At 57.0% G+C, this 23,429-nt stretch overlaps 1 protein-coding gene across 1 annotated transcript; it reads left to right on the forward strand.

Annotated features, from left to right (window-relative positions):
* The first annotated feature begins 1,216 nt into the window (after nucleotides 1-1,216).
* TAFA3 (TAFA chemokine like family member 3) lies at nucleotides 1,217-23,060 on the forward strand. The gene is made up of 6 exons (XM_075115605.1): nucleotides 1,217-1,320; nucleotides 8,247-8,331; nucleotides 8,549-8,664; nucleotides 17,077-17,226; nucleotides 19,991-20,115; nucleotides 21,461-23,060. Exons 3-6 carry the CDS (start codon nucleotides 8,550-8,552, stop codon nucleotides 21,470-21,472), a joined length of 402 nt encoding a protein of 133 aa, XP_074971706.1. The 5' UTR covers nucleotides 1,217-1,320; nucleotides 8,247-8,331; nucleotide 8,549; the 3' UTR covers nucleotides 21,473-23,060.
* The last annotated feature ends 369 nt before the right edge of the window (nucleotides 23,061-23,429 follow it).

Genomic DNA, 23,429 nt, shown 5'->3' on the forward strand with positions numbered 1-23,429 from the left:
TGGCGAGGATCTTGGCTTCGTGGTGGCCTGGGACATCCCTGGGTGCATGGGGAGCGAGCTGCTGCTCCAGGGCTTGTACAAACCTGGGGCCAGCGGGTGCCTGGTGAGGATGGCCCAAATGTGGCGCTTTGCTGGGCTTTTCAGCAAAGCCCTTTCCCAGGGCGGGTGCCCAGGTGGGGAGAGGGGATGCACAAAGGCTTCCGTGATCTCATGGAAGGAAAGCAGCTGTGAGATTTGCAAACTGCCCGCATGTGGTTTGCCTGAACAGCTGCTGTTGATCTGTAGCTCATACTGGTCTTGGAAATCATTCAGTGCCTCCAGCTGAACGGTGGTTTGAGAAGTCCAGGAATAAACTGTGAGCTGCCTTCAAAAAACAAAGGCTTTCATCGATATGCAAACAGTTTTGAGTGAAGCAAAGTAAATGGTTTATATGTAATTCCAGCCTCTTGTCTCAGCTGTCCTGAGGCTGTGGGACTGACTCCAGGCCCTTCTCTGTGCTCCACATCATTAGCAGCAATTGTGAAAAGTCAACCCTTGCTTGCACACGCAGGGCTGTGTCCTGGAGTGCCCCAGGAGGTGTCTGGGGGAACCAGCCTAGATACTGCTCTGGGGAAAGGAGCAGCCCAGGCCGGTGTCTGGGCCCTTGCATCAGGCTTGAGAGTCTCCTGCAGGACTGGGTCCAGGTCAGTACCAATATTTTGGCAGTTATTGGCTCAGGAAAGCAACGAGTTTTGGGGGGTTGACACTTAAGCCAGGCTCTGGCTTTGAGGAGAGTGCCCAGGAGTGGGGCGGGTGGGCAGTCTGTCTGTCTGTCCGTCCATCTGCCCGCCCCCGCACCATGCAGTACCACTCCTTGCTCACTGGGGTCATCACACGTTTTTTTTAAGGGGGGGGGAATGGTTTTTCAAGCAAACTAGCTCCGATCAGTCTTCCCTACTGGCTGCATTAATGAGCACCGGGGCTAACTGGGGCGGGGCAGCGTTTCTCCAGGAGGGACCGGCGGTGGGGCGGCTCGGCGCGGCGCCGGGGACGAGCCCGGGCCGGCCGGCGGCGGAGCCGGTGCGGGGGCCGGTCCCGGGGCGCGGCGGGCGGCAGGCGGCGCTGCGCCCCTTCGCGGGCCCCGGCCCGCTCGGCTCCGCGCCCGCCGCCCCCGCCCAGCCCCGCGCCGAGCCGAGCCCAGCCGAGCCCAGCGGAGCCGAGCCCGGCGATGCCAGCGGCCCCCGGCCGCAGCGGCCCGGGGAGGCGGCGCTGACCCGGCGGAGCGGGCGGACGGCGGCCATGGGCAGCGGCGGCCCCGGCCCGCACGGACGGCACCGGCAGGTACGTGCGGCCCGGACGGAAAGTTTGGGGCGGGGCGGGACGGGACGGGACCCTCAGGCCGGCCCCGGTGCCGAGCGCGGCGGCAGCGCCGTCGGGGCGCCGCGTCCCTGCCCGGGCTGAGCCCTGCGGGGCGGGGGGAGCCCGCAGGCAGCGGCGGCACCGGGGGCGCCGGTCCGGGGTTCCGCAGCGGGGTGCGCTCCTGGCCCGGTCCCTCATCGCCACCCCCCCCCCCCCCCACCGGGGAGCGGCGTGTCCCGGTCCCGCATCGGCCCCCGGGGCTCTGCGAGGCTCCCCGACCCCCGCGCTGCGCCGGCCCCTCGGCGGCCCGGTGCGGGGTGGGGGGCTCGGGCGGGTCTTCGCTGTATGTTTCCCCCGTGCCGCCTCCTGCCGCGGGCTCGGTTACAGGTGACTCCAAAAGAAGAGGTCACCCCCGGCCCCTGCCTGCCCCGCGCCGGGGGTCTCGCCCCGAGCGGGGCCTGGGGCCGGTAGGGTCCTGCTGCGGGGGTCAGCCCTGGCCAGGGGTGCGATTTACCCCGGTGAAGCGATTCTGCCAGCCCCGTGAAGCTGCTTGCGGTTTTGGGAGGCGAAGTGCTGCGGGAGAGCTCCGAGGTTACAGCAGCTAAAACCACTTCTCCACCCTGGAAAGGGAAATCAAGACGAACTGTTGCCTTCCTTTGATGCGAGCTGTGCCCTGCAGCCAAAGCCTCAGGTGGGACAGGATGGGATGTGGGCTTCAGTCTCCATCTCTTTTGCTCCTCTCCGCTGTAATTCCTTCGGCTGGGATGGACTTGCTTCTAATCTATGCCAAGCGGGAGTGGGGCAGGGGTGCTGGTGTCCTGCTGCCTCGTGGGGTGGCTCGAGGGGTGCAGGAGGGGGACTGGCTTGCATGGACCAGGTGTCCCCCTTGCCAGCGAGGGGAGGCTTGGTGGTCTGGAGGGGAGCATCAGTTGTACCAGTCCTGCTCTGGTGACAGGCAGGAGCAGATCCATGCTGTAGTGTTGGGCAGGGAGCAGGAGTCCCCTCCTCCTGCTGGTTAGCCATCCCTTTGGATGCAGTGTGAGGCTTGGGGGGCTACGCAGTGTGCAGGTGCCCTTGCCCTGGGATAGCTAGTCTGTGCTGGGACACCCACACCCCAGCAGAGAGCCTGCACGCATGAGATGTTGTATCTCCTGGGGAAACAATTTGAGCTGTCAAGTCCTCTGCTTTCCTCCACTGACAAGGCTGACTGAGCTGCTGTTGACCTTGGCTTTCACCACCCGGATGAGTAGCCACGCTCTGCCAGAGAGAGGTTCCTGGTGCTGGATGAGTCTGAGGTTTGAGCTGTCCACAGAGCTGACCTTCAAAATGGCAGCGGGGCAGTGGGATTCACCGAGTGAGGGAGCAGAAAGAGGCCCCCTGCTTGGGTGGGATTAGAGTTAAAAACTCTCCTGCTCACCTTGGCTGGGAAGGAAGTGCTGCAGACGCTGGAGGAATGAGCAAGGAGCTGGAAATAAATCAGCATAGAGGAAAGGAGGAGAGAGAATGCCTGGGGGAAGGAGTTGTCTGCATTTCTGTGTGCTCCCCTGCCACCTCTTTGCCAGGTTGGAGGGCACATGCCTCATGCTGCCCTCGCCAGCACATCTGTGGGGCCGGACTGCTGTAAGTGTACCCAGAATAAGAGCTAAAATGAAGTGTGCAAAAGGACTTGGCTCAACCTGGAGCTCTGGGGCTTGGGCCAGGCTCCTCTGTGGTGGGGTTTCCCTTTGGGGAGGAGCAGTGCAGCGTTTGGGGCAGTACGGAGCATGGGAGGGTGCAGGAGTTACTGCATGAAGCTCCCGTCAGTGCAGCTCCAAGTGAACGTGCCAGCTCCTGGGCACTGCCCCCAGCTCTGCAGCTGTGGCAGCTCTGACTTCCCAGCTTTGCCTGTAATTGAGCATCATCAGCGCTGCGGAGGGAGCTAGGATGTAACCTGTCTGCTGACCTGCACCGATGAACCTGAAGCGCTGGGCACGGAGGTTGCTGCTGTGTTCGGTCTGTGCTCAGAGGATGGCAGCATCTTGCTGACCAGCCTCCCCAGGGACACCCAGCCGCGTTCAGCACTTGCACCTTGTTCCCAGGATGGGCAGCAGCAGAGAGTCTCCGAGGTCCTGGGCCCAAACCTCACAGCTTGTGCGTGTCTGAGTGTCTCTTTGCCCGGGGTGGAGGATCCAGTGCTCAGCTGGTTTTCCAGCCTTGGGGGAGAAGGGAGATGCCTTCTGCCAAGCCTGCCCTGCTGCTTTTGCCTTCTCTTCAGCTGCTGCAGGCAAAGCCGTACCGGAGCCTGTGCTGTGCCTTCCCAGGGGGCTGTGGGGGCGTCTCCTTGCTTGTCAGCATCTTTCAAGGAGGTGTCAGCTTCTCGGGAGACTCACTCAGCAGCCTTTCTGTGCTGCTGCCGTCGCCAGTTGTGCAGCCCACGGAGCTCTGCTTCAGGGCAAGGGAAGGACACTTTCCCTCCGGGCAGCGCCCGTGTGCACGGAGCAGGCAGGGTGGTCTGGGGGTCCAGTCCTCCCTCTCGTATGGGTGGGGGGAGTCAGGTCGCCACTGCTGTCATGAGGTTTGCCAGGTAGCCGTGTGGCACGGCAGGGATGTGCACGGTGGTCACGGGGCTGGGTGTGCAGCCTGTTCCCTGGTCCGGCACAGTGGGGCCTTTGCTGAGATGGTCAGACTTTTTGCTTCAGGGAAGTATTAAAACAAAATCGCCCCCTCCAATGGGCAGCGTAACATCTCCAACATTGTGGGAGGGTGTCTGTGCCGGCTGGGCTCTGGCCAGGTTTCCCCCCACTCTGGGGCGCGGGGCTGCCTGGCACTGCGGACCGCCAGGTCGTGCGCTGCTGTGCCAAAACCTGCACCTCTTCTTGCACAAAACCAGCCTGCCCAAGTTCCAAGAAGTGCTGAAACAGCAGGAGTATGAAAATAGCTTTCACGGAACTGGCAGAACCATAGGGCCAGATGTGCACAAAGGTCGACAGTGTTGGAGCTGCAGCAGGGAGGGCTTGTGCTGCTTCGCGCAGAAAACCAGCCTCCCCATCTCTTTCTTTTTTGGGTAGAATTCCGCTAACCATAATTATCCAGCTCACACAGACCTTTGCAAACAGTGCTCCAGACCGGCAGGGCTTGGAGTGTCATTGGGCATGACAGCGAGTCCCTCATTAGCACCATGGGGTGCCGGGCTGCGTTCCAGCCGAGCTACGGGTGGAGCAGTGCTGGCTGGAGGGTCGCAGTTCTGCCTGTGGCTTTAATGAAGGAGGAGGAAAAGGTCTCCAGCTCCTGTGACCGGCAGGGTGGCCGGGGTCTGGGAGGGCAGTGCAGAGCTGCTCCCAGTGTGGCTGTGCTGGCAGAGCCTTGGGGAGGCTCCTGTGTGGGCAATGACTCGTGCCCATGGAGAGGAGCAGTCATCTCTGCCACGCTGGCTACGAACAAGGTTTATTCAGAGAGATTTGGGTGCTTTGCAGTTACTTCAGGTCCGAACTCGGACATGAAAGGCGGAAAGCAGTTAACAAAATTTTTCATGAAAAATTCCACAAAACTCCAAACAGAACATAACAGAAGAGAGAATACTCGTATTTTCAATCAAAATTAAGTGCTTTGACGTGCCAGAACACCACTCTTCATTTCAAAATTACATTTCAGGCTGAAAAAATTTCAAGTCAGACCAAACATTTGTAGTTGGAGTCTCATGACGATGGAGGTTGATAACTGTCAAAATAGCAATTTCTGCAAAGCTGTGTTTTCTAATGGGAGTTTGTGCATGAGCGGGAGCCCCGAGTGCCTGCGCTGGCGTGGCTCCGGGGGGAGCATCGCTCCGACGGCCGCTGCTGGGGATGGTGCCTCTCGGCCTCGTGCTCCTCCGAACCCTGCGTGCTTTCCCCAGGTGCCAGCTCAACTCCTGCTGCTCGGCGCGGTGGCTTCCCTTTTGAGTGCGGCGTGGACAGGGCGGGCTGTATTATTGATAACTCTGTGATTTATTTATGCTTCCTTGGCTGTAGCAAACAGCAGAGCCTTGCTGAGCTAAATATAGTTTGCGCTGGGACCTTGTCCCTGTTCTGTGTGGGATGGAGGCGGCCAGCAATGCGCTTGCTTTTTGGCCTGGCTGAGAGATTCAGGGATGTCTCCTGGAGCCCTCATGTGGTCTGGAGGGTCCCCAGACAGGGGCTGGGGCTGGGCTCCTCCGGAGGGGCTCTGGTGTGTGCTGTGTGGCTCGGTGCTCGTGCCTGGGAGCTCAGCTGTGCAGCAGCCAGAGACCAGGGACTCTCGGTGCAGGCTGACCTCCCGCAGGGCCCTGGCTGCTCTCTGGCCCCTGCACGGGATGTGCGTTGGGGGCTCACTGCTGTGAGAAACGCAGAGGCGGGTGACGCCCTCCTGTCTGCTGTCCTCGCGTCTGGCTGCCAGACGTGCCCCTTCGCGGGGCAGGACAGATGTGTGCTGTGGCACAGCTCCTCCGCGGCTCCCCTGGCCCAGCACGGCCGGGTGCTGGGGTGCCGTGTGTGTGCGCACCCACGGGTGGTGTGGGAGGACATCGTGCCTCGCTCCCGGCTGAAGCATGCGCTGCCCCCGGGTTTACATGAAGGGCTGAGCAGCTCTGAGAGCGCTGTTTACTTTTTCATTGAGGAAATAGTTCGTGTTTTAAGCTGGCATCAATATTTACGTGATGGGCTGTGACATCCCTGAAGGGACTCGAATAGTGCAGGCTGTGGTGTGAAAATCCCCCCTCCGAGGAAGCCTCTTGCAGAGCAGATTCTGCTGACGGCCCCACCAGAGTGCCGGAGACCGCCTAAATATGGCTTTACGCGAGGGAGTTGCCGCAGTCATGTCACATCAGCCCATGCCCACTTCAAGGAGCGATGGTTTCCTTGCGCGTTAAGGCAGCTCGGATCCGTCTGGCGAGGCAGCGGCTCGGGGCTCCTCGGCCCGGGGCAGCGGCGCAGGTCTGCACTGCTCCCCCGGTCCTCGCGGCACCGGGTGTAGCCTGAGCGAGGGTTGTGCTGGAGCGGGGTCAGTCCCTCGTCACCCGGCGGGCAGGGACAGGGCCGGGAAGGAGAGCGGGATGCCTGCGGGTCTGTGCCCTCCCCGACCACACTTCAGTCTGCTCCTGGCCAAGCTGGCTGTCCCACAGTGTTAATTAGGAGTATTTTCTTACCTCTAAATTCTTTTCTAGTATAAAATATGTGTTTTTGTCAAGATACCTCTCTTCTTTTTCCTGGGAAAATGTCAACACTTTTGGTGACATTTTCTGATTTTTTTTTTTCCGGCTGGGAGAATCAAAATGGAAAATATAATTTTAAATCAGCTTTTTGGAATGAAACATTTTTCATTTTGAAATGTCAGTTTAAAATGGAACAATTCATTTTGAAATGCTTCAAAACAAGAAATGCCCTTTTACCACCTCAGATCACTTTGTTTTGATTAAAAATGTCAGCATTTTCTGTTCTGGCACTTCATTATGTGAGTATGTTTCACTGTCTCAGCCCGGTCCAGAGCAGATAGAAATTTAGAAGATGGTTGAAAATTAAAGATTTCTTCTCCCAGCAGCCTGGGCTTGTCCGGTGCCCAGCTGACATCCCGTGCCGCCCTCGCTGCCCACACCGCTCCTGGTGCCTGTGGGCAGCGGGGGCCCGTGCAGCGAAGCTCACCGGGGATGGGACCGGGGGCGTGAGCCTTGCACGGGGCAGGGGCAGCCCAGGCGCCCGCCGCCCGCTCCTGGCAGCGCTCCCGAGCCTCGGCCTAATCGCCACTTGTCTTTGTGGCCTCTCGTTAATAAATCATGACCCAGCACTGAAGTTTTATGGGGGACATGGTTATTTGCCCTGGACCCGGTTAGATCTCAGCAGGCGATAAACGAGGCCGGGAGGTTGTCGCTTCACCCGGCAGATGCCGAGCGGAGACGTTGCTGTCAAAGCTGTTATCGCGCGTGCTGCTGCCTGCAGAGCCCCAGAGCCGTGTCCACCTGCGGGGCTGCAGCTGAAAAATAGTACAGGGAACATATTTAAAGCAGTTGACAGTAAAACAACGAGTCTTTGGGGATTTAAATTTTTCCTTAAGGATTCCAGAGGAACCAGCACATCCTGTGTGGTGTGGGAGGGGGTGCTGGTGGGCAGTGGTGGTGGCACATGGCCCTGGTGTGCACAGAGGTGCCTGGAGAGGTTACTGGGGGACCAGGCGTGTTTAAAGGTAGTGGATGCAGTTTTGTGTCTGCAGGCATACCTAGAGGAGAAGCAGCCCCAGAACAAGGCATTGCTCTGGGACACCGGGGTGCGGGTCCTGGCGCTGCTGCGGGCTGTGCGTGTCCGCCCAGTCATCGGCTGCCCCTCTCCTGAGTGCCCCGTGCAGCTCCATCCCCACCAAGCAGGGGGGCGGCTGGGCCCTGGGGCCCTGGGGCCCTGGGACAGCTGGGGTGGTCGGTCTGTCCATCTGGTGGTGAGTGGTTTGCAAAGTGCCCAGCCCACGAGAGCCAAACCTTGGGTGTCGCTGCAAGGGCTTTGGTGACGCGAAAGCGATGCCAGCACGTAAACACACACAGAAAAGGCGATACCTGGAATGACTCACTGCTGGTTTACTCTGGCTCTTCCCACACACCCTGGGTCTGATTTAGTATTTGTGATCTGTGTTAATAACGTACTATAACGGGCCTGATTTTGTGCTCTCAGCAGTAGAAATCAGGAGCGACTCCCCTGAAGCGGATGGAGGCGTGCTGGTGTTGAAGGGCGTGACCAGGGTTATGGGCTGAGTTCCCAGAGGGGTTTTGGTGCGTGCGATGGGCAGGCGTGTGCTCTGTGCACAAGAGCGTGCGTGCTGACGTGGGGCCAGCCAAGCCCGGCGTGTCCCCAGCTGCCCCTGGGGGACTCGGCGGTTCGCACCCCCAGGTGCCATACAGCAGGAATTGCTACCCGTATTTCTCTTTCTCCTTTCAGATGCACTGATGTCTGCCCCTTGCAAAGACCTGACCTACCTGAGGTCGGCAGATGCGCAGGTGTTAGTGTGAAACCCCAGTAAGAGGTAACTGTCGCGCGTCTCTACTATTGCTGGTGTGGTTTCTTTCTGTCCTGCTGCCGTGGCCCATGCTGCTGAGCTAGTCCGAGTCCATCCGAGGGCCGCGGGTGAATCCCGGGTGTGTGCCCTGCGTCGCAGCGGTGTTGGTGCGTGGGGGCTGCACCTCCCAGCGCTCCACAGCCCCTCTTCCTCTGCACATCTCTTCTTTTTTTTTTTTTGGTAGAATGAGTGAGAGAGACATACAAAGCCTGAGCAAATGGGTTTTCGTGCTCACTCTCTGCCTTACCACGCTGTGGGGAAGACTGACGCTGGCCTCCGCCCATCACAGAAGCCATTCAGGTAGGGAAAGAGACATCCTTGCTACGTGCGTCATGCTCCTGTGCAATTTCCCTGGGCCCCCGTGACGCTGGTGACATGTTGGGGTCTCCACGGGACACCCGGGGTGGGGGTTATGTGGGGCTGAGATGTTTGGTGAGGGTCTGTCCCTTGTTCCTGGGTGGGAGGATGAGCGCAGGTGGTCTTGGGTCGTGGAGTGCACCAGCTGTGGGAGCGGGCGGTGCCTCTCTGGGGAGCAGAGGCCGGGCATCTGGGGGACCTCGGTTTCCGTCCCCATCGCTGGGGTGTGGGCAGTGAGGATGGGCGTGCCAAAGGCGCGGGGCAGAATCCAGCAGATGGGATGCTGAGAGGCATCGCTGTTTTCTCTCCGGTGCTGCTGTGGCGGCTGCGGGATTTGCACTTCAAGTGTCTGTGCGTGCAGAAAACTCCCTGGGCCGCTCCTTGGAGGCAGGCAGGAACCTGGAGCCGTGTAGCGTAAAGCTGTCCCTTGGAGTTAAAACTTGTAAATACTTAATATGGGGTGTTTAAAAACTGTTCCTTGGTGAGCCTAGCTGGTTTGAGGAGCTGAAAAACTAATTTCTTCATGTCTCTAGCAAAATCTGAGACACAGTATTCAGGTTATTACCAAGGTAATTCTTGATCTGTGAACAGCGAGACGTAACTCTTTCCATCTAAGTTGCAATGAGTCTCTCAAATCATGCTTGTTGTGCGATGGACACTCTCCACTTTAGGCTTTCATTAGAAATACAGATTTTCAGTCCTCTGGTTGTAAAGATAATCTTGAAACGTGGAGCAAGTATAAACTGATATAGAACTGAGGGTCTTGCTGGAAAGAAGAGTAGCCTTGGCTCTGGGGTGTTAATTTGTTATTCCCAGTGGCAGCTTCGAGATCCCCCTCTGTGCATGTATGCTGGAATGCTGTTTTGTGCAATCGATGCGATTTTCGGAGGGGTTACGTGAACCCACGGTTGCAGTTTGTGTCTTGAGAAGAGAAGCAGCTGAGGAGTCGTGCTCGGCCCTTCACGCCCATCCTGCCTCGTGCCGGGGCCCCATGGGCCATGCTGGAAGGGGGACCCAGTGGGTCAGGGCTGGGGGTTCCTCTCCTTGGCGTGGGTGGGAGGATGGCGCGGGTGCGTGGGAGCTGACGTTACTGGCGTGCGGCAGAGTTGTGCAGCGGGGCAGCAGAGGCAAGTGCTTGGAGCGTGGAGCAATCCTGGGGCGCGTACTGTCTGCCTTTTGTGCCTGTGTTTGTAAAAGAAGATATTTAAGGGTTAATTGGAGGTTGTTCATGCTCTTGCCTGACCCCACCCCTAACCCTGTTCTATTTCTGTCATTTTTGCCTGACAGTTAAAGCAATTCTAATCCTGTAATCCCCATCCTCGTTGCTCAAAACCAAAACGTGTCTTCCAGAGTGACTCCCTGAACCAGCTAGTCAGCAGTTACCTGCCATACCCTCTTTCTAACCTGTAGCAGGTGCATGAGAAAATAAAAACTCCCCAGTCCTTTCTAGAATAACTTTTTGGCACCAGCTCAGGACTCCCCAGGACAGGGGCTCGGGCACTGCCTGCAGCCGGGCGCTCACCCCTCGCGCCCGGTCCCTCGGCACCGGAGAGCCCCGCTCCTCCCTGGCAGGAGCAGTTTGCAGGAGCTGCTTCTTCGGGGAGATTTCAGACCTGGCATTAATAAAGCAGTGACTCACCTAGTTTTAAAGTGCAAATGCCCAAGTGTCTTCGTGGGGTGTGAATTATGTATAAATCTCGCTTCATACATGAGGAGACAGGCTCACGTATTCATGTGCTTGCAGGGCGAGAGCTGGGGATTTTTCGCTCACACAGGCTTATCCACAGTGGACTGAATCTTGTACTTTTTATTCAAGCAAATTCTAACCCACAGCAAAGAGGGTGTACCAGGAGGAAATACTTAAAAGTCCGACCCTGCTCTGTGTCTGTGTTAACACGGTCTCTGCACGCCCTGTTTTCCTGGCACGGTAGGAATTCTGCATGGCTGCACTGGCAGCTGCCTCCTCTCCTGGACTGGATCTCCACGGGCTCAAACCAGGAGCTCTGAGCCTGCTTGCTGAGTTCATGGGCTTTATTTCCCTGTTGTCTGCCCTCTGCTTTTCCTTCATTTGGGATGGATTTCAGTAAAGGTTACGTTTGAAACGCGCTTTCACAAGGTTGTATTCCTAGTTGCAACGACACTTTTGTGCCGGGAGGCCTGCGGTTACATTTCTGCACACGAGTGGCTCTGGAGGTGGGAACGGGGATAGTTGTACTGCTGATGCCTGCCTGCGACCCCCCGAGTCAGAGGTGCTGGTGGACTGTGTGCAGAAAAGGACAGACACATCCAGGGCTTTCAGCTGTTTAGAGCGTTGCCTTTTTTCAGTTAAAACCAGGTGTGGCACCTAAAAATGAGCAATAGCAGAGGGACGTCTTTAATTGTGACAATGCGGCTGCAAGGTTTCGGAGCCCCCAAACTCATGGATTTCTTGAACAGAGAAATTACAGTGTGCAGAGCCTCTGTTAGCTGTCCAGGGAAACACTGCACTGTAAACATCTGGCTGCGGAAATAAGATCTAATCACTTGTGCTCACCCAGCACATGCCGAATGCTAATGTGTCCAAACAGAGCGGCGCTTCCTGGGGTATGTGGTTGGATTTAAATAGCCATATGAATCGAGTGTGGAGAGATTAAGTCATTTGGAAATGGAATAGGAGACTCCTCGGTGAAGAATGGTTCACCAGCAACTTAATCCCCGATATAATGTGGTGAGCTCTACGTGATGAACAAGGCTTGCTTGTCTGGATACAGGTCCCACAAAGGTGGCCCCAGCATCTTCAGATAAACCCCTCTAATGCTGATAATCAAAGTGCCATCTCTGCCTTCATTCACGTTCATCGCTCAACCCAGAACAGAAGTAAAGGCATTTAGTGGGCTGGGATTTGCTTTTGGGAAATGAGTTTCTCTGAGTGAATGGAGAGCACCAATTTCTGATTACCTTGTAAGAGAGATTTGCTGCTCAGCGCATCACTGCTCAGAGTGGAGATGGCAGCTCTGTGGCGTTTATTTGTGAGATGCTTCTGCGAGATGCCCTCTTGCTTGGGGAAAGCGTTGGTTTCTCTGTCATGTGCAGCCTTTAAATCAGGATGGAATGTTTTCCTGATCCACCTTCTCTAGATGAGGCAGGAGCTGCGCTGGGTGTGTGGCAAGCACCGCTTGGTGCCATGGAGGAAGGCAGGCTGTGTGTCAGGAGCTCTAGGTGCCTGATCAGGTTCATCTGTCACACAGTGGCAGAACAATTTCAGCTGTTCTCAGCGCAGTCCAGGCATTTGGTTTTTTCTGCTTGCAAGTGTGAAGTGGTGGGATTTGCAGGAGCAGTTCATGGATGTGCACACACTCACATATGCAACGAAGGGGGACAGAGCACGATGTGTAGTCTTGAGGTGACAAGGTAGGAAAAAATCCCAACTGACATGCAGTGATAATGAGCAATAAAAAACAAGCCTGCTTCTCTCAAAGACCCTCTTAAATAATACATGCATCTAAGGCAGTAGTGATTTTAAGACTTTAATTATTCAGTGAATATTAGTAGTAGAGTTGTTGCAGGGCATGGAGTGCAGGCTGCTCACGCCACGGGCTGCCCGGGGCTGCCCACAAGCCGTGTGTTCCCCGGTGCCCCCGGGCCATGCTGCCCCCCCAGCAGAGCCCTCCGAGCCCGCAGCTCTGCTCCCCGTTGGGGACTGGACCCCTGCCTCCCTCCCGGGTTCTGCCTGGTCTCTGCTGGGCTGCTCAGCCCTCCTCAGGACACCTGGACCCATTTAACAGCATTTCAGTGCCCAGGAGGAAGGGGTTTTGATGCAGAGGGTTTGTGCGTTGCCTGGCAGTTACATGCATTCAGCCTCTCTTCATCTTACAACTCTCCACCAGCAAGCAGAGCGATATTTTACACTGAACATGTGGAGCCGTGCCCACGTCTCCCTGAGACACACAAAATGTGTCATTTCAGGTTATGCTATAAAAAACCATGTTCTGCTGCTCACTTTTAAAGGTCAGCCAGACTAGGACAATGTTTTTATTTTATTTTTGCATGCAGGATTCAAAAGGCTTGTGCTCTTACAACGCTTTTATGGTTCCATGAGATAAGATTTTTTTTTTAAAAAAAAGGGTTCCAGTGGGGGAATACCAGTTAAATGGGAGGGAGAAGCATGCCAGAAGCTCTGGAACTTATCCCAGGCTCTCTGGGGCTTTCCTGCTCTCAGTGTTAAACGCTGATTTGCATTTTCGGTCCTATTTGGTTCAAAGTTTCCTGCTGCTCAGCAAAAGGAGAAGCACCTGCAGGCAGCTCTGGAGGAGCCCATCGCTCTTCCTGCGCTCGGGCTCCAGCTCTCTCCTGGCTCTTCCCAGGCATGTGGCATAAAAGCCCAGCACAGCCGGGAGCTGCTCAGCAGCGGCCGGGAGCCCCTTGGCATGGGGCTGCTCATCTCCTGCAACGAGGAAACAGCAAAGTCTCTTGCTGACATCCTGGGAACTGTATCTGATAGTGAGGGATTAATTTGCGTCCGGTTACAACCCCCCAAACTCCTGAGCTCACTCGGACGTCGGGCTCTGTGGCACTCGCGTCTGGTGTGGTCCGTGCTGCCCGTGGGTGAGCTGTTTGGTGCGCAGGCAGCCGAGATGCTTTGACCAAGCCGGGTGGCTCTTGCCCTGCTCCCTGTGGGGCCAGGAGCAGGCAGCCAGCAGCTCGGTGCCCTGCCACTGTGCCTCCTGCTGGGATGGCACCTGGAGGGGTCTGCGCCGGAGAGCAGCGCCTGGGGCAAGTTTCCAGTGTGCTTGTGTCCCAGGGCAGGGTATCGGATGCTCGCAGGACCTTTAGGCAGACGAAGGTACTTTATGCCCGGTCGCGGGGGTGTGTGCGGCTCCCCAGCTCTGCTGTCAGCAGAGCCCCGGCTGCAGGGCTGCGTGTGCCCCCGGGGGGCTGCGGGGCTGCTGTCAGGAGGCTCCCTGACCTCCGCGGTGCATCCGTTTGTCTTTGAGCCGTTCACAGTTTGAATCCTGGAGCAGAAGCAGGTGACTGAGCTGGGACCAGCCGGGCTGTGGGCTCGATGCTCCTGGTAGGCAGCTCCTCCCAGGGCAGAGGCTGCTGCTCCAGGTGCTGCAGCGTGCTGCCTGACCCTGCCAGCAGCCGCTGCCTGGGCTCTGACTGGCTCAAAGGAAAGTTGTACGCTTTTGAGGGAAAACAAAGGCTTTCTGAACCTTTCTCTTCTGAGGCTCGCAGCTGCCCTCTGTGCTCCCTGCACAACGGCAGGCCTGCACCCCTGGTACAGCTCTGCTAATCACAGCCCCAGCCCGAGCCCAGCAGGGCTGGAGCACAAACCACTGTCTTATTAGCGAGAGCATCTCTTGCCTGCCATGGATTTGACAGCATCTCTTGCCTGCCAAGGTTTTTGCCTTCCCCCTCCCAGGGTGGCCTGCCCGGGGGGCTGGGTGCAAGGTGCGATCTGGAGAGGGACCGTGGCTGTCTGTCCTGCTGGGAGCACCTTCCTGGTGTCTGCACATCCGCAGTCTGCTAGGACGGCCAGGGTTCCTTGGCGTGACTGTCAGGGATGCAGCAGGTGCCCACGGGCTCCTGCCGCCGCGGCGGGTCTGGCCCCGCGCTGCCGCTGTGCTTGGCCAGCCACAGTAAGGCAGAGGAGAGGCGAATTTTTTTTTATCTCTGTGCTGCACCTTTTTGAGCAAATTAAAAGGGCTTTGGTGTGTTAGCGAACTCTTATTGCATGGCTGTAATGAGCGATTTCTTAGTTCTGCCTGGCTCTCCCTCTGCTGAACCTGTTTAAATTAGCTGAAAATGAGAAGCCAGAGAGCAGAAGTGGGAGGGAGCAGAGGGGTTGCCTGGCCCTTCCTCCTGGGAAGAGCTCTGCTAATGAAGCTTTGCATGAAGGCTTTTATAAAAATGAGTCAAACCCACAACGACATGTAAGTGCTGGAGTTGGAGGCTATAAAAATCCCTTGCTGGGGATGGGGGGCTGTGTTGAGGTTCATAGGGTGGGTGAGCGACTACTCGTGGTCCTGGACCAGAGCGTGGTGGGAATGTGGGTCAGAGAAAGCCAAGGACCTCTGCTCATTCCTCAGATTATTTGGAATATCCCATTAACCATAAAAAGAGGGAAAAACAGTCACGTTTGTTCTGTAATGAGTTGCTTTCCCTCTCACTTTCACCAAAGTCTATCATTGCTGCATATAAAAAGAATGGAAAATATCATTAAAGCTGAATGATGATGGCATTTAAAAGGGAGGATAAAATTTATGGCCAGAGATGCTATTACAAAATACTTCCAGGATAGGTAATTGTGTAATTATTATGGGCAGAAATGAAAGTTATGGTTCATTAAAAGAAAATGACCATGAAATAACAATAAATAAAGCCAAATTAAAGCAATGGCAATTGCACGGCCCGTCCTGCCCGTGTGCTGGTAGGTGCAGGGCACAGGGGTGCGCGGCTCCTGGCCGCGGCTCCCCGACGGAGCAGGCCACGAGGGACGAGCAGTTGTCACTGCCCACGTTCACGTTAGGACGTGGCCTTCCTGCGCAGCAGCGAGTGTGTCTCTGCCCTGGCCCCAGGCTGGCGGCATCGCTGCCGAGCGAGTCCTGGAGCAGCTCCTCGCGTCCTGCCCTTTCGTCTCCTGGCCAGTGCTTGGATACGATAGGAACAGGAGAGGGGCAAAGACTGCATTGGCTGGAAGCTGGCGCAGCCGTGCCTGGCGGCACAAGCCAGGAGGTTGCACTTGGATCGGTGTTTAGCAGCAGCGATGTGAAAACGCAGCTGCAAGGCAGAGCGATTTCTCCCAGTGCCTGGGGAGAGATCCCATTTCCCTGAGCTTTCGTATAAGAAGGTGAAGTGGCTGCTTTCCAAAAGCTCCTGGAAGGCAGGCAGTGTTTGCTGGTGAGCATGGGTACGTGCTGCCTCTCCCCAGGGACCCGTGGGAGCACTTGCCGTGACACGGGTCAGCCACCCCCGGTCCCCTTTGCGAGGCGGTGCCCAGAGAGTTGGGCAGAGGACTCCAGTACGAACTCCCTGGTCCAGCTGCCTTGCCTCATGGGGCTGGGGGTGGATGGGGCCTCGGACCCTCGGCAGGACCCTCCTGGCAGTGGCTGGTGGGCACAGCGGGGCTGTGAGCTGAGGCTGGGCGGGCAGGATGGCGAGGTCAGGCTGGCAAGCACAGGTCCGGTTGGAGCAACTGCCAGAGCGCGTGTGCTGGGAAAGGACTGAGTGTGGGCTTGTGCTTGTGGATACCTCCACCACCACCAGCAGCATGCTCCGCACATCCCACTTGCACCCTTTACCGAGCCTTTCCTCCAGTGGCTGCTGGGGCTCCTGCCCGTGCCCTGGGGGTGTGGAAGGGGCTGAGTGCGTGCTCCTGGGCTGAGGGTGCGGAGCGGCCAGGTCTGATGGCGTGATATGTGCTCGTTTGTACGTGTTTCGGGCTGGCACACTGCAGAAGCACAGCTTCCCCTTCCTCCCCGCAGCCTGGCTCCTGCTCGCTGCAGGAATATAAGTCTGTTCCCGGTGACCCAGGGGATGTCTCAGTGCGTGGCTCTGCACTCGCTCCTCCAGTGCTCATTAAACAGGACCTGCAGGGATCACCCACTCTCAGGTCATGGGAATGAAGTCTATCCAGCCCTGTTTGGCTAATTTGTGTTGTGCTTGTGTGGGCCATTACCCAGTGAAAGTCGCTGATTTGTGATGCTAACTAGCTTCTAAACCTGGATCCCAGAGGTGATAAGCCAGCACATTAGTTTTCTTTCTTCCTTAATATTTTAATGGTACTGGGAGAGGAAACAGCAGAGCAGCCTGGATTTCTGAAGAACACCATGACATTTCTGTGTCACTGCAGGACAGAGATGCTGTCCTGGTCCTCCATCTTCCAGCCAGGGGATGCTGCGTGATGGCGAGACAGGAGCATTGGTTTTAGCTGTGATTGGGGATGGTGGTGGTACTCTGAAGCCAAAGGCAGCACGATGTGCCATCCCCTCTTGGAGCAAACCGTGCATCTCGTAGTCAGCTGCAATTAACTAACATGCTCATTCATTTCAATAAAGCTCCTGGCTTGGCTGTGGCAAGAGGTTATTAATTTCACTGGGTAGGACGGATGGGTGTGAGGGCTGTTAGGAGTAAGAGCAGAGGTGCAGGAAGTCTGAAGCAGGGCTAGTGCTTCTCCTTATGGGTGGGCTGGGGAGATGCTGGGTTGAGCCACGTGTGTGTCATCAGCAGCCCTGGGACGGTTGATGCAGGCTGGGACAGCGTTGCCCATGCTGTGCCGGGCTCTCCCAGTGCCGCAGTCATGGCAGGCACCAGCAGCTCTGCCTGGGGGCTCTGGGGCACAGCCCTGCGTGACAGTGGCTGTTTCTCCTCCCGCAGTGCATGTAGAGCCCGGCACGTGCGAAGTCATTGCAGCTCACAGGTGCTGCAATAAGAACAAGATCGAGGAGCGCTCCCAGACGGTGAAATGCTCCTGCTTCCCGGGGCAGGTGGCAGGGACGACGCGGGCAGCTCCCTCCTGCGTGGATGGTGAGTACCCCATGGCTGCAAGCCACGTACCCTGAGCCCCCCCAGCTGCGTCTTCCCCATCGGTCCAGCTGGTGCAGAGTTTCTGTGCCCCCAGAATTTACAGAGGAGACCTGCCCAGGGGCTCCTGCGGTGGAGCAGAGGGGGAGAGGGAGCGTTCTGGGGACACTCTCCATTGGTGTGGCTGCGTTACCCCACCCCATCCACCTCCTGGCTGTGTGCCATGGGTGAGTTATGGTGCTCCAGTGGTTCCTCTTCCCGCGCGTCGCTGCACTGGGGCCAGGCGCTGCAGCATTGATCCCTGCAGGTCTGCTCACTGTGCCACTGCAGCCGGAGGCAGGGACGTGACTCCAGCTATGCAGCACCATCACCTGTGAGGAGCATTAAGCAAAGCTCCAGCCATGTATATTTTATTGAATGGCATCATGTGGTGTCACAGAATCCCAGAATGGTGGGTGTCAGAAGGGCCCTCTGGAGCTCACCCCGTCCCACCCCCTGCTTGAGCAGGCACCCCCAGAGCAGGGGGCACAGGGCCGCGTCCAGGTGGGGGGTGAATGTCTCCAGGGAAGGGACCCCACAGCCTCTCTGGGCAGCCTGTGCCCCTGCTCTGGCACCCGCACAGGGAAGGGGTTTGTCCTCGTGTTCAGGTGGAACTTTCCGTGTTCCAGCTTGTGCCCGTTGCCCCTTGGCCTGTTGTTGGGCACCGCTGAAGAGTCCAGTCTCATCCTCTTGACACCCACCCTTCAGATATTTATAGGCGTTGATGAGATCCCCCCTCAGCCTTCTCTTCTCCAGGCTGAACAAGCCCAGGTCTCTCAGCCTTTCCTCATCAGGGAGATGCTCCACTCCCCCAACTATCTCCGTAGCTCTCCGCTGGACTCTCCCCAGCAGTTCTCTGTCCTTAAACTGGGGGGCCCAGAACTGGATGCAGCACTCCAGATGTGGCCTCACTGGGGCAGAGCAGAGGGGGAGGATAACCTCCCTTGCCCTACTGGCTACACTCCTTTGAATGCACCCCAAGGCACTGTTGGCCTTGGCCACAAGGGCCTGGTGCTGGCTCAGGGTCAGCTTGCTGTCCCCCAGCACTGCCAGGGCCTTCTCAGCAGAGCCACTTTCCAGCAGGTCAGCGCCCGCAGCAGTGTCACCCATATTTGCCTGCCCTTGATTTTTACCCATAAGCTCTCGACTCATTCTTCCTCCACCCCTCGGCAGAGCTCGATGCATTCCAGTTGCTCCCTCACATAAAAAGCAACTCCCCCACCTCACCTTGCTTGCCCGTCTTTCCTGAAAAGCCTGTAGCCACCCATGACAGCATTCCAGTCGTGTGAGCGATCCCACCATGTCTCTGTGATTGCAGTGAGATCGTGGCCCTGCGACCACACACAGCTCTCTAGTGCCTCCTGTGTATTCCCCACGCGGCGTGCGTTGGTGTACAGGCATTTCAGAGAGGTAACTGAGCACACAGGTGTCCCTGAGGGGTGCAAGAGGATCCACTACAGCCATGCACAGCCTTGAGGTGGCCGGTGTCCTGACTGCCATCTCTTGAGGCAGCTCAGGCATCTTCGTCGCTGCTCTGGTTGGCCTGGCTTGTTCCCCTGTGAGATGTGATGGCATTAGCATTGCCACTTTGGCCCCCACCCCCCGAGTCCCTCAGTTTAAGGCCTTCCACACCAAGTCGGCCAGCCTGCTGCCAAAGGTTCCCTTCCCTTCTAGGCAGGCGGATTCCATCCTTCCCTAAACAGCTGTGGTTGCTGGGGAAAGGCCCACTGTCATAAAAGCAAAAACTCTCACAACAGCACCAGCCACGTAGCCAAGAGCTGATTTGCATTATTCGCCCATTACTGGCTGCCCCTTTTTCTCCAGCTGGTAAAATGGAGGAGAAGATGACCCAGGCACCAATATTTTTCACTTGCTCCCCCAGGGCTTTATAGTCTTCCTTGGTTCTGCCTGGGCTCTGGCTTATAGCATCATTTGTGCCCACATGGAAGAGTAACAGCGGATAGTAATCTGTGCTCTTGACAAGTTGTGGCACCCTCCCAGCGATGTCTTGGATCAAAGCTCACAGAAGAGAGCAAACCTCTCGTGACTGTCAGGTCGGCAGATGGGCGCCTCAGTGCCTTTTAACAGAGAATCTCCCACTATGAGTGCTCATCTCTTCTTTTTACGGTTGCCGAAGAGCTGCTGGGAGCAGCTGCAGCTTCTGCCAGCATGGTATCGATTTGCTTGACAGCCAGTGTCCTGTGAGCATGGTTGTGTGCAACACCAAGAGATGCAAGGATGAATGATCAGGGAAGGCTTTTGTTTCCCAAACAGCTTGCGTGTGTCTTTCCCAAAGAGAGGGGAGCCTTCTCTAGTTACCCACGTTGGAGGCATCAATTACAAGAGCCTAACAGAGCTGAGTAGTGGTAGACGGTCCCTTTGCCTCCGTACGAGGAGCCTGCAGTAGGTTAGCAAACAGCGCTCTTCTCCCTGCTTTTGTTGGGAGCAAGGACAGGGCTGTCATTAGACTTTTTACCTGGGGTAGGGAGAGAAATCAGGGTGCTTCGGAGGCAGGTGGAGCAGCTGGGTCAAAGGAGGCTGGGCGGCTCATCTGCAGGGCCGCTGCAAACGTGGGCTGTGCTGGCGAGAGGGGCTGCACCTCCTGAAGGCAGGCAGGGCTGGCGCCCCGTCCCCCACGCGCTGCCAGCCCAGAGCAGCCTCCCCCCGCTGCCGCTGTGCCGGGTGCCCGGTGCCGCAGCCCGGCCGCTGATGGCCTCCTCTCCCCCAGCCTCCATCGTGCTGCAGAAGTGGTGGTGCCAGATGGAGCCGTGCCTCGACGGGGAGGAGTGCAAGGTACTGCCCGACCTCTCGGGCTGGAGCTGCAGTAGCGGCAACAAAGTGAAGACGACCAAGGTATGTCCCCTGTAGGGTGCTGAGGGGGGAAGCCTCGCTGGCCTGGCCCCAGCCTGGGGCAAGCCAAGCCCAGGAAAGAACCCCTAGGAAGTTTGCAGGGGAAGGGGAGAGCCTCGGCTTTTCCAGGACACATGCTGTTTGTTCTGGACGCACCGAAGCAGAGCAGAGGGTCTGGGCTGGGCTGTTGTCGCTGGTGCTGGAGGGGCCAGCATGGGTAGCACACCTCTGAGTGGGTCCCGCGGCTTTGCTGATCAATACCTCCCGCGGGGAGGCTCGGTGGGAAGGGTGTTGTGAGGCTCAGCCCACGAGCAGACGTGCTGGGGACGTTTCTGTGCCAGCCCAGGGCTGCTGGGCCATCCTGGCTGCTCCCCAGCATCTCCCTGCTGCTCTGGGGCAGCAGGTTGCTCGTCCCAGCCCAGTGGCGTGGCCCTGAATCCATCACTGCTCCCCCGTCTGAGGCAATCATCTGTGACAGAGCGCTACATGATTATTATTTTCATGGCTTGCTGAATGCCCCAAAGAACAAGGTATAATTAAAATTTTATCAAACTCATTAGTAATTACATATACTGCCATGGTTAATCAGTTGCATAATTTTGTAATCATTGTTCATACTGTTGAGTGTAATTATTCCTTATGCTTTAGTTTTTCTCACCCCACATCCCTTGCCATAAAATTATCACATTAAGTCATGTTGGGATTTTTTTCATTACTGCTATTATTTTTGTGCACAGAAAGCACTTTCATGCTCAAGTGTTTTTATGGATGTCCAAGACGGTTCCTCTGGCCTTTGGCATCCATCACTGACCAGTGACTGCAGCACTACATTTAGCTCATTGTCTTTTTCCCATCTTAATATTGTTCATTTATTTTTTCCCTCAGCTATTAACTTAGCCCAAAGTCTCTGCTCTGGCTTTGCTGATCTGGGCTCTCACTGGGGACCGTTCCCACCTGCAGGACCCCAGGGCTGATGCTCTCCTCCCTTGTGCAGGAGCCCTGACCTCCGTGGCCACCCTCCTAGCACCCCTTTTGGGTCCCTTGCCCTCCCCTAGGGAAGCTGCATTTTGGAAATGCAGACCTATGTTTTCAAAAGGATTCTGGGTGCCCCCTTAGGAACTGTGCGGAGGGGTTGAATTTGCCCCTCCAGGTCCCCTCTGGACAAACAATCCATAAGCTGAAATTTGGAACGACCACTCTCCTAAATGCATGCAAAGAGCAAATCCTGTTTGCATCTCCTGGGACTGTTTGCTGACAATTTGCGGACGGGAGAACCGGCTGGATGTGTTGGGTAACTTGACCATTCCCGTTAGCAGGCGCCTGCCCCACTCTTCTCCTCTGCCCGCAGGTCACGCGATAGCCTCCATGCAGCTCGGCGGCGGCTGAGCCGCCTCGGCGCGGGTCCCCGGTGCTCTGCAGAGCGTGGGCAGCAGGACGTGGTCCAGCCGGGCGGTGCCTGCGGAGGCGGGATGCTCCAGAGCTGCCATCCTGTGCCTCCCGGAGGGACGGTGCCAGGTACCAGATCAGAGCATCCGCTTAGCCCTGGCTTCCCTGGAGGCGGCAAGTATGGGACCCCAGCACAGCTGCAAGACTCCAGTCACTCCATGGTCCCCTCCTGCCCCATGGAGACGCTCACCGACCAAGAAATGGGCTCATTTTCCCATCCTCTTAAGTAAAATACTCCAGTCATGAAAGAGCTGTTGACAATACACAGACAGACAGACAGCGGTCCCCCAAAACGGGCTTTACTCTGAAATAGTTGCAATCATTACTGTGAGTCGCCTGTCCCCATCTCCCAAGATGTTGAATCAGGGCCGCTGTCAGGAATTGGGAAGTCAATGGTTGTGTGAAACCCTCCCTTGTTTGGCTCATGGCCCCTGGCCCTGTGGGTTCCCAGGAGCAGGCACTGAGCTCACCGGGGGGCTGGGGGGTTGCTCTGACCCCCGGAGCGTTGTGCTTTCCCTGCCCTGTGTCCTGGCTGCTGTGACCACGCGTAGAGGATGCACTGGCGTGGTTGGGGCTGTCTGAGACCCCGTCAGCCCCCGGAGGTGGGGAAATGTCTCCATGGCGCATGCTGCTGGTTTCTCCTTCCTCAGTAATTGCATTAATCAGGCTGCAAGTTTAATATCTGTTCTCTACCGTGCAAGTCCCAGGCACCAAGTTACTGCTTGTGTTTGCAATCAAATTTCAGGATAACATGTGGGGGAAGCCCTTTTCTGTCTGTGGGTCTGGTGTGCCTGACACCATGCAGATGCCCAGCCAGAGACCCAGACTGAGCCAGGCTTCATTGCATTAATCCAAAATAAAGAAAAATGTACCATCTCCTGGCCGTGAGCTTGTGACCTTCTCCAGGACGCACCGTTTTCCCTGGTGTGGCAGCCTGAGGGGGAGAGGCTGGGAGCCCCTCAGTCCCAAGATCATCAGGGCTGGGGATCCCAGGGCTGCTGCACTGGTGGGGCCGGTGGCATGTGGCCTGAGCAAGAGCATCACTGCAGGGAGTGGGGCCAACGTCCCCCGGGGTGCCCCAGCCCCACTCATCACCCGCGTGGGGGGACGTGCTGGCTCAGGAGGGGCTGGGGGCCGGTGCCGGCGTGGGGGCCGGTGCCGGCATGGGGGCTGGCAGCGTGGCAGCTGCCTGCCTCCATGCTCCGGCTGCCACTGGCAGGACTCGTTATTTAGACGTTTTTGTAATGGGGTACGTAATACCTGCTCCAGATGTGATGTAAATACCAGACTGTGAAATAATAAATTCATTTTAATCTCTGCAAAGGATCTTTTCATTCAGCAGCAAAGGGAGGCTTTGGGAGTGCTTCTCTTGCTGACTGCATCCGAGGCACAGAGGCTGGGGGGTCTCCCCTGGCCATTCCAACCAGCCGATGCAGCAGCGGCTGCTCTCATTGCTCGTGCAACTATCTAATTCTCCCACTCAATAAAATCTTTTGGCTGTGACTTACACTCTCTAATTACACGTTGCATTAAAAAGGCATACTCTTTCATTTAGCCGAACCGCAGAGGAACAGTTCAGGTGATGCTCAACAGGATGATTTTCATCTCGATTTCACTGATGTTGCTGTGCGATGAGTCTGCCCACGTCTCTCCGTTTCTGCATGCTGAGGTCTGACTGACGACAACCCCCTCTGGCTCCGGTGGGCCAGTAGCCGCGCCTCGGGGCCACAGCTGCTGATGTGCTGCCAGCGCTGCAGAGCACTTGTGCTGTCAGGGGCCCTGCGTGTCTCAGCTGCTGGGTTACTCTGCAAAGGGCTTTGTGTTTTGTCAAGTGCTTGGATATTGGGTTTTGTGATTTGGATATTTGGGTT

This window comes from Phalacrocorax aristotelis, chromosome 21 (genome assembly GCF_949628215.1).
Source record: "Phalacrocorax aristotelis chromosome 21, bGulAri2.1, whole genome shotgun sequence".
In the NCBI taxonomy this organism is placed as follows: Eukaryota; Metazoa; Chordata; class Aves; order Suliformes; family Phalacrocoracidae; genus Phalacrocorax; species Phalacrocorax aristotelis.

Bases quoted from the DNA above. Each gene is read 5' to 3' on its own strand.
- TAFA3 (XM_075115605.1), top strand. From the start codon at position 8,550: ATGAGTGAGAGAGACATACAAAGCCTGAGCAAATGGGTTTTCGTGCTC. The intron at 8,665-17,076 runs GTAGGGAAAGAG...CTCCTCCCGCAG, and splicing joins CCATCACAGAAGCCATTCAG to TGCATGTAGAGCCCGGCACG. The intron at 17,227-19,990 runs GTGAGTACCCCA...CCTCTCCCCCAG, and splicing joins AGCTCCCTCCTGCGTGGATG to CCTCCATCGTGCTGCAGAAG.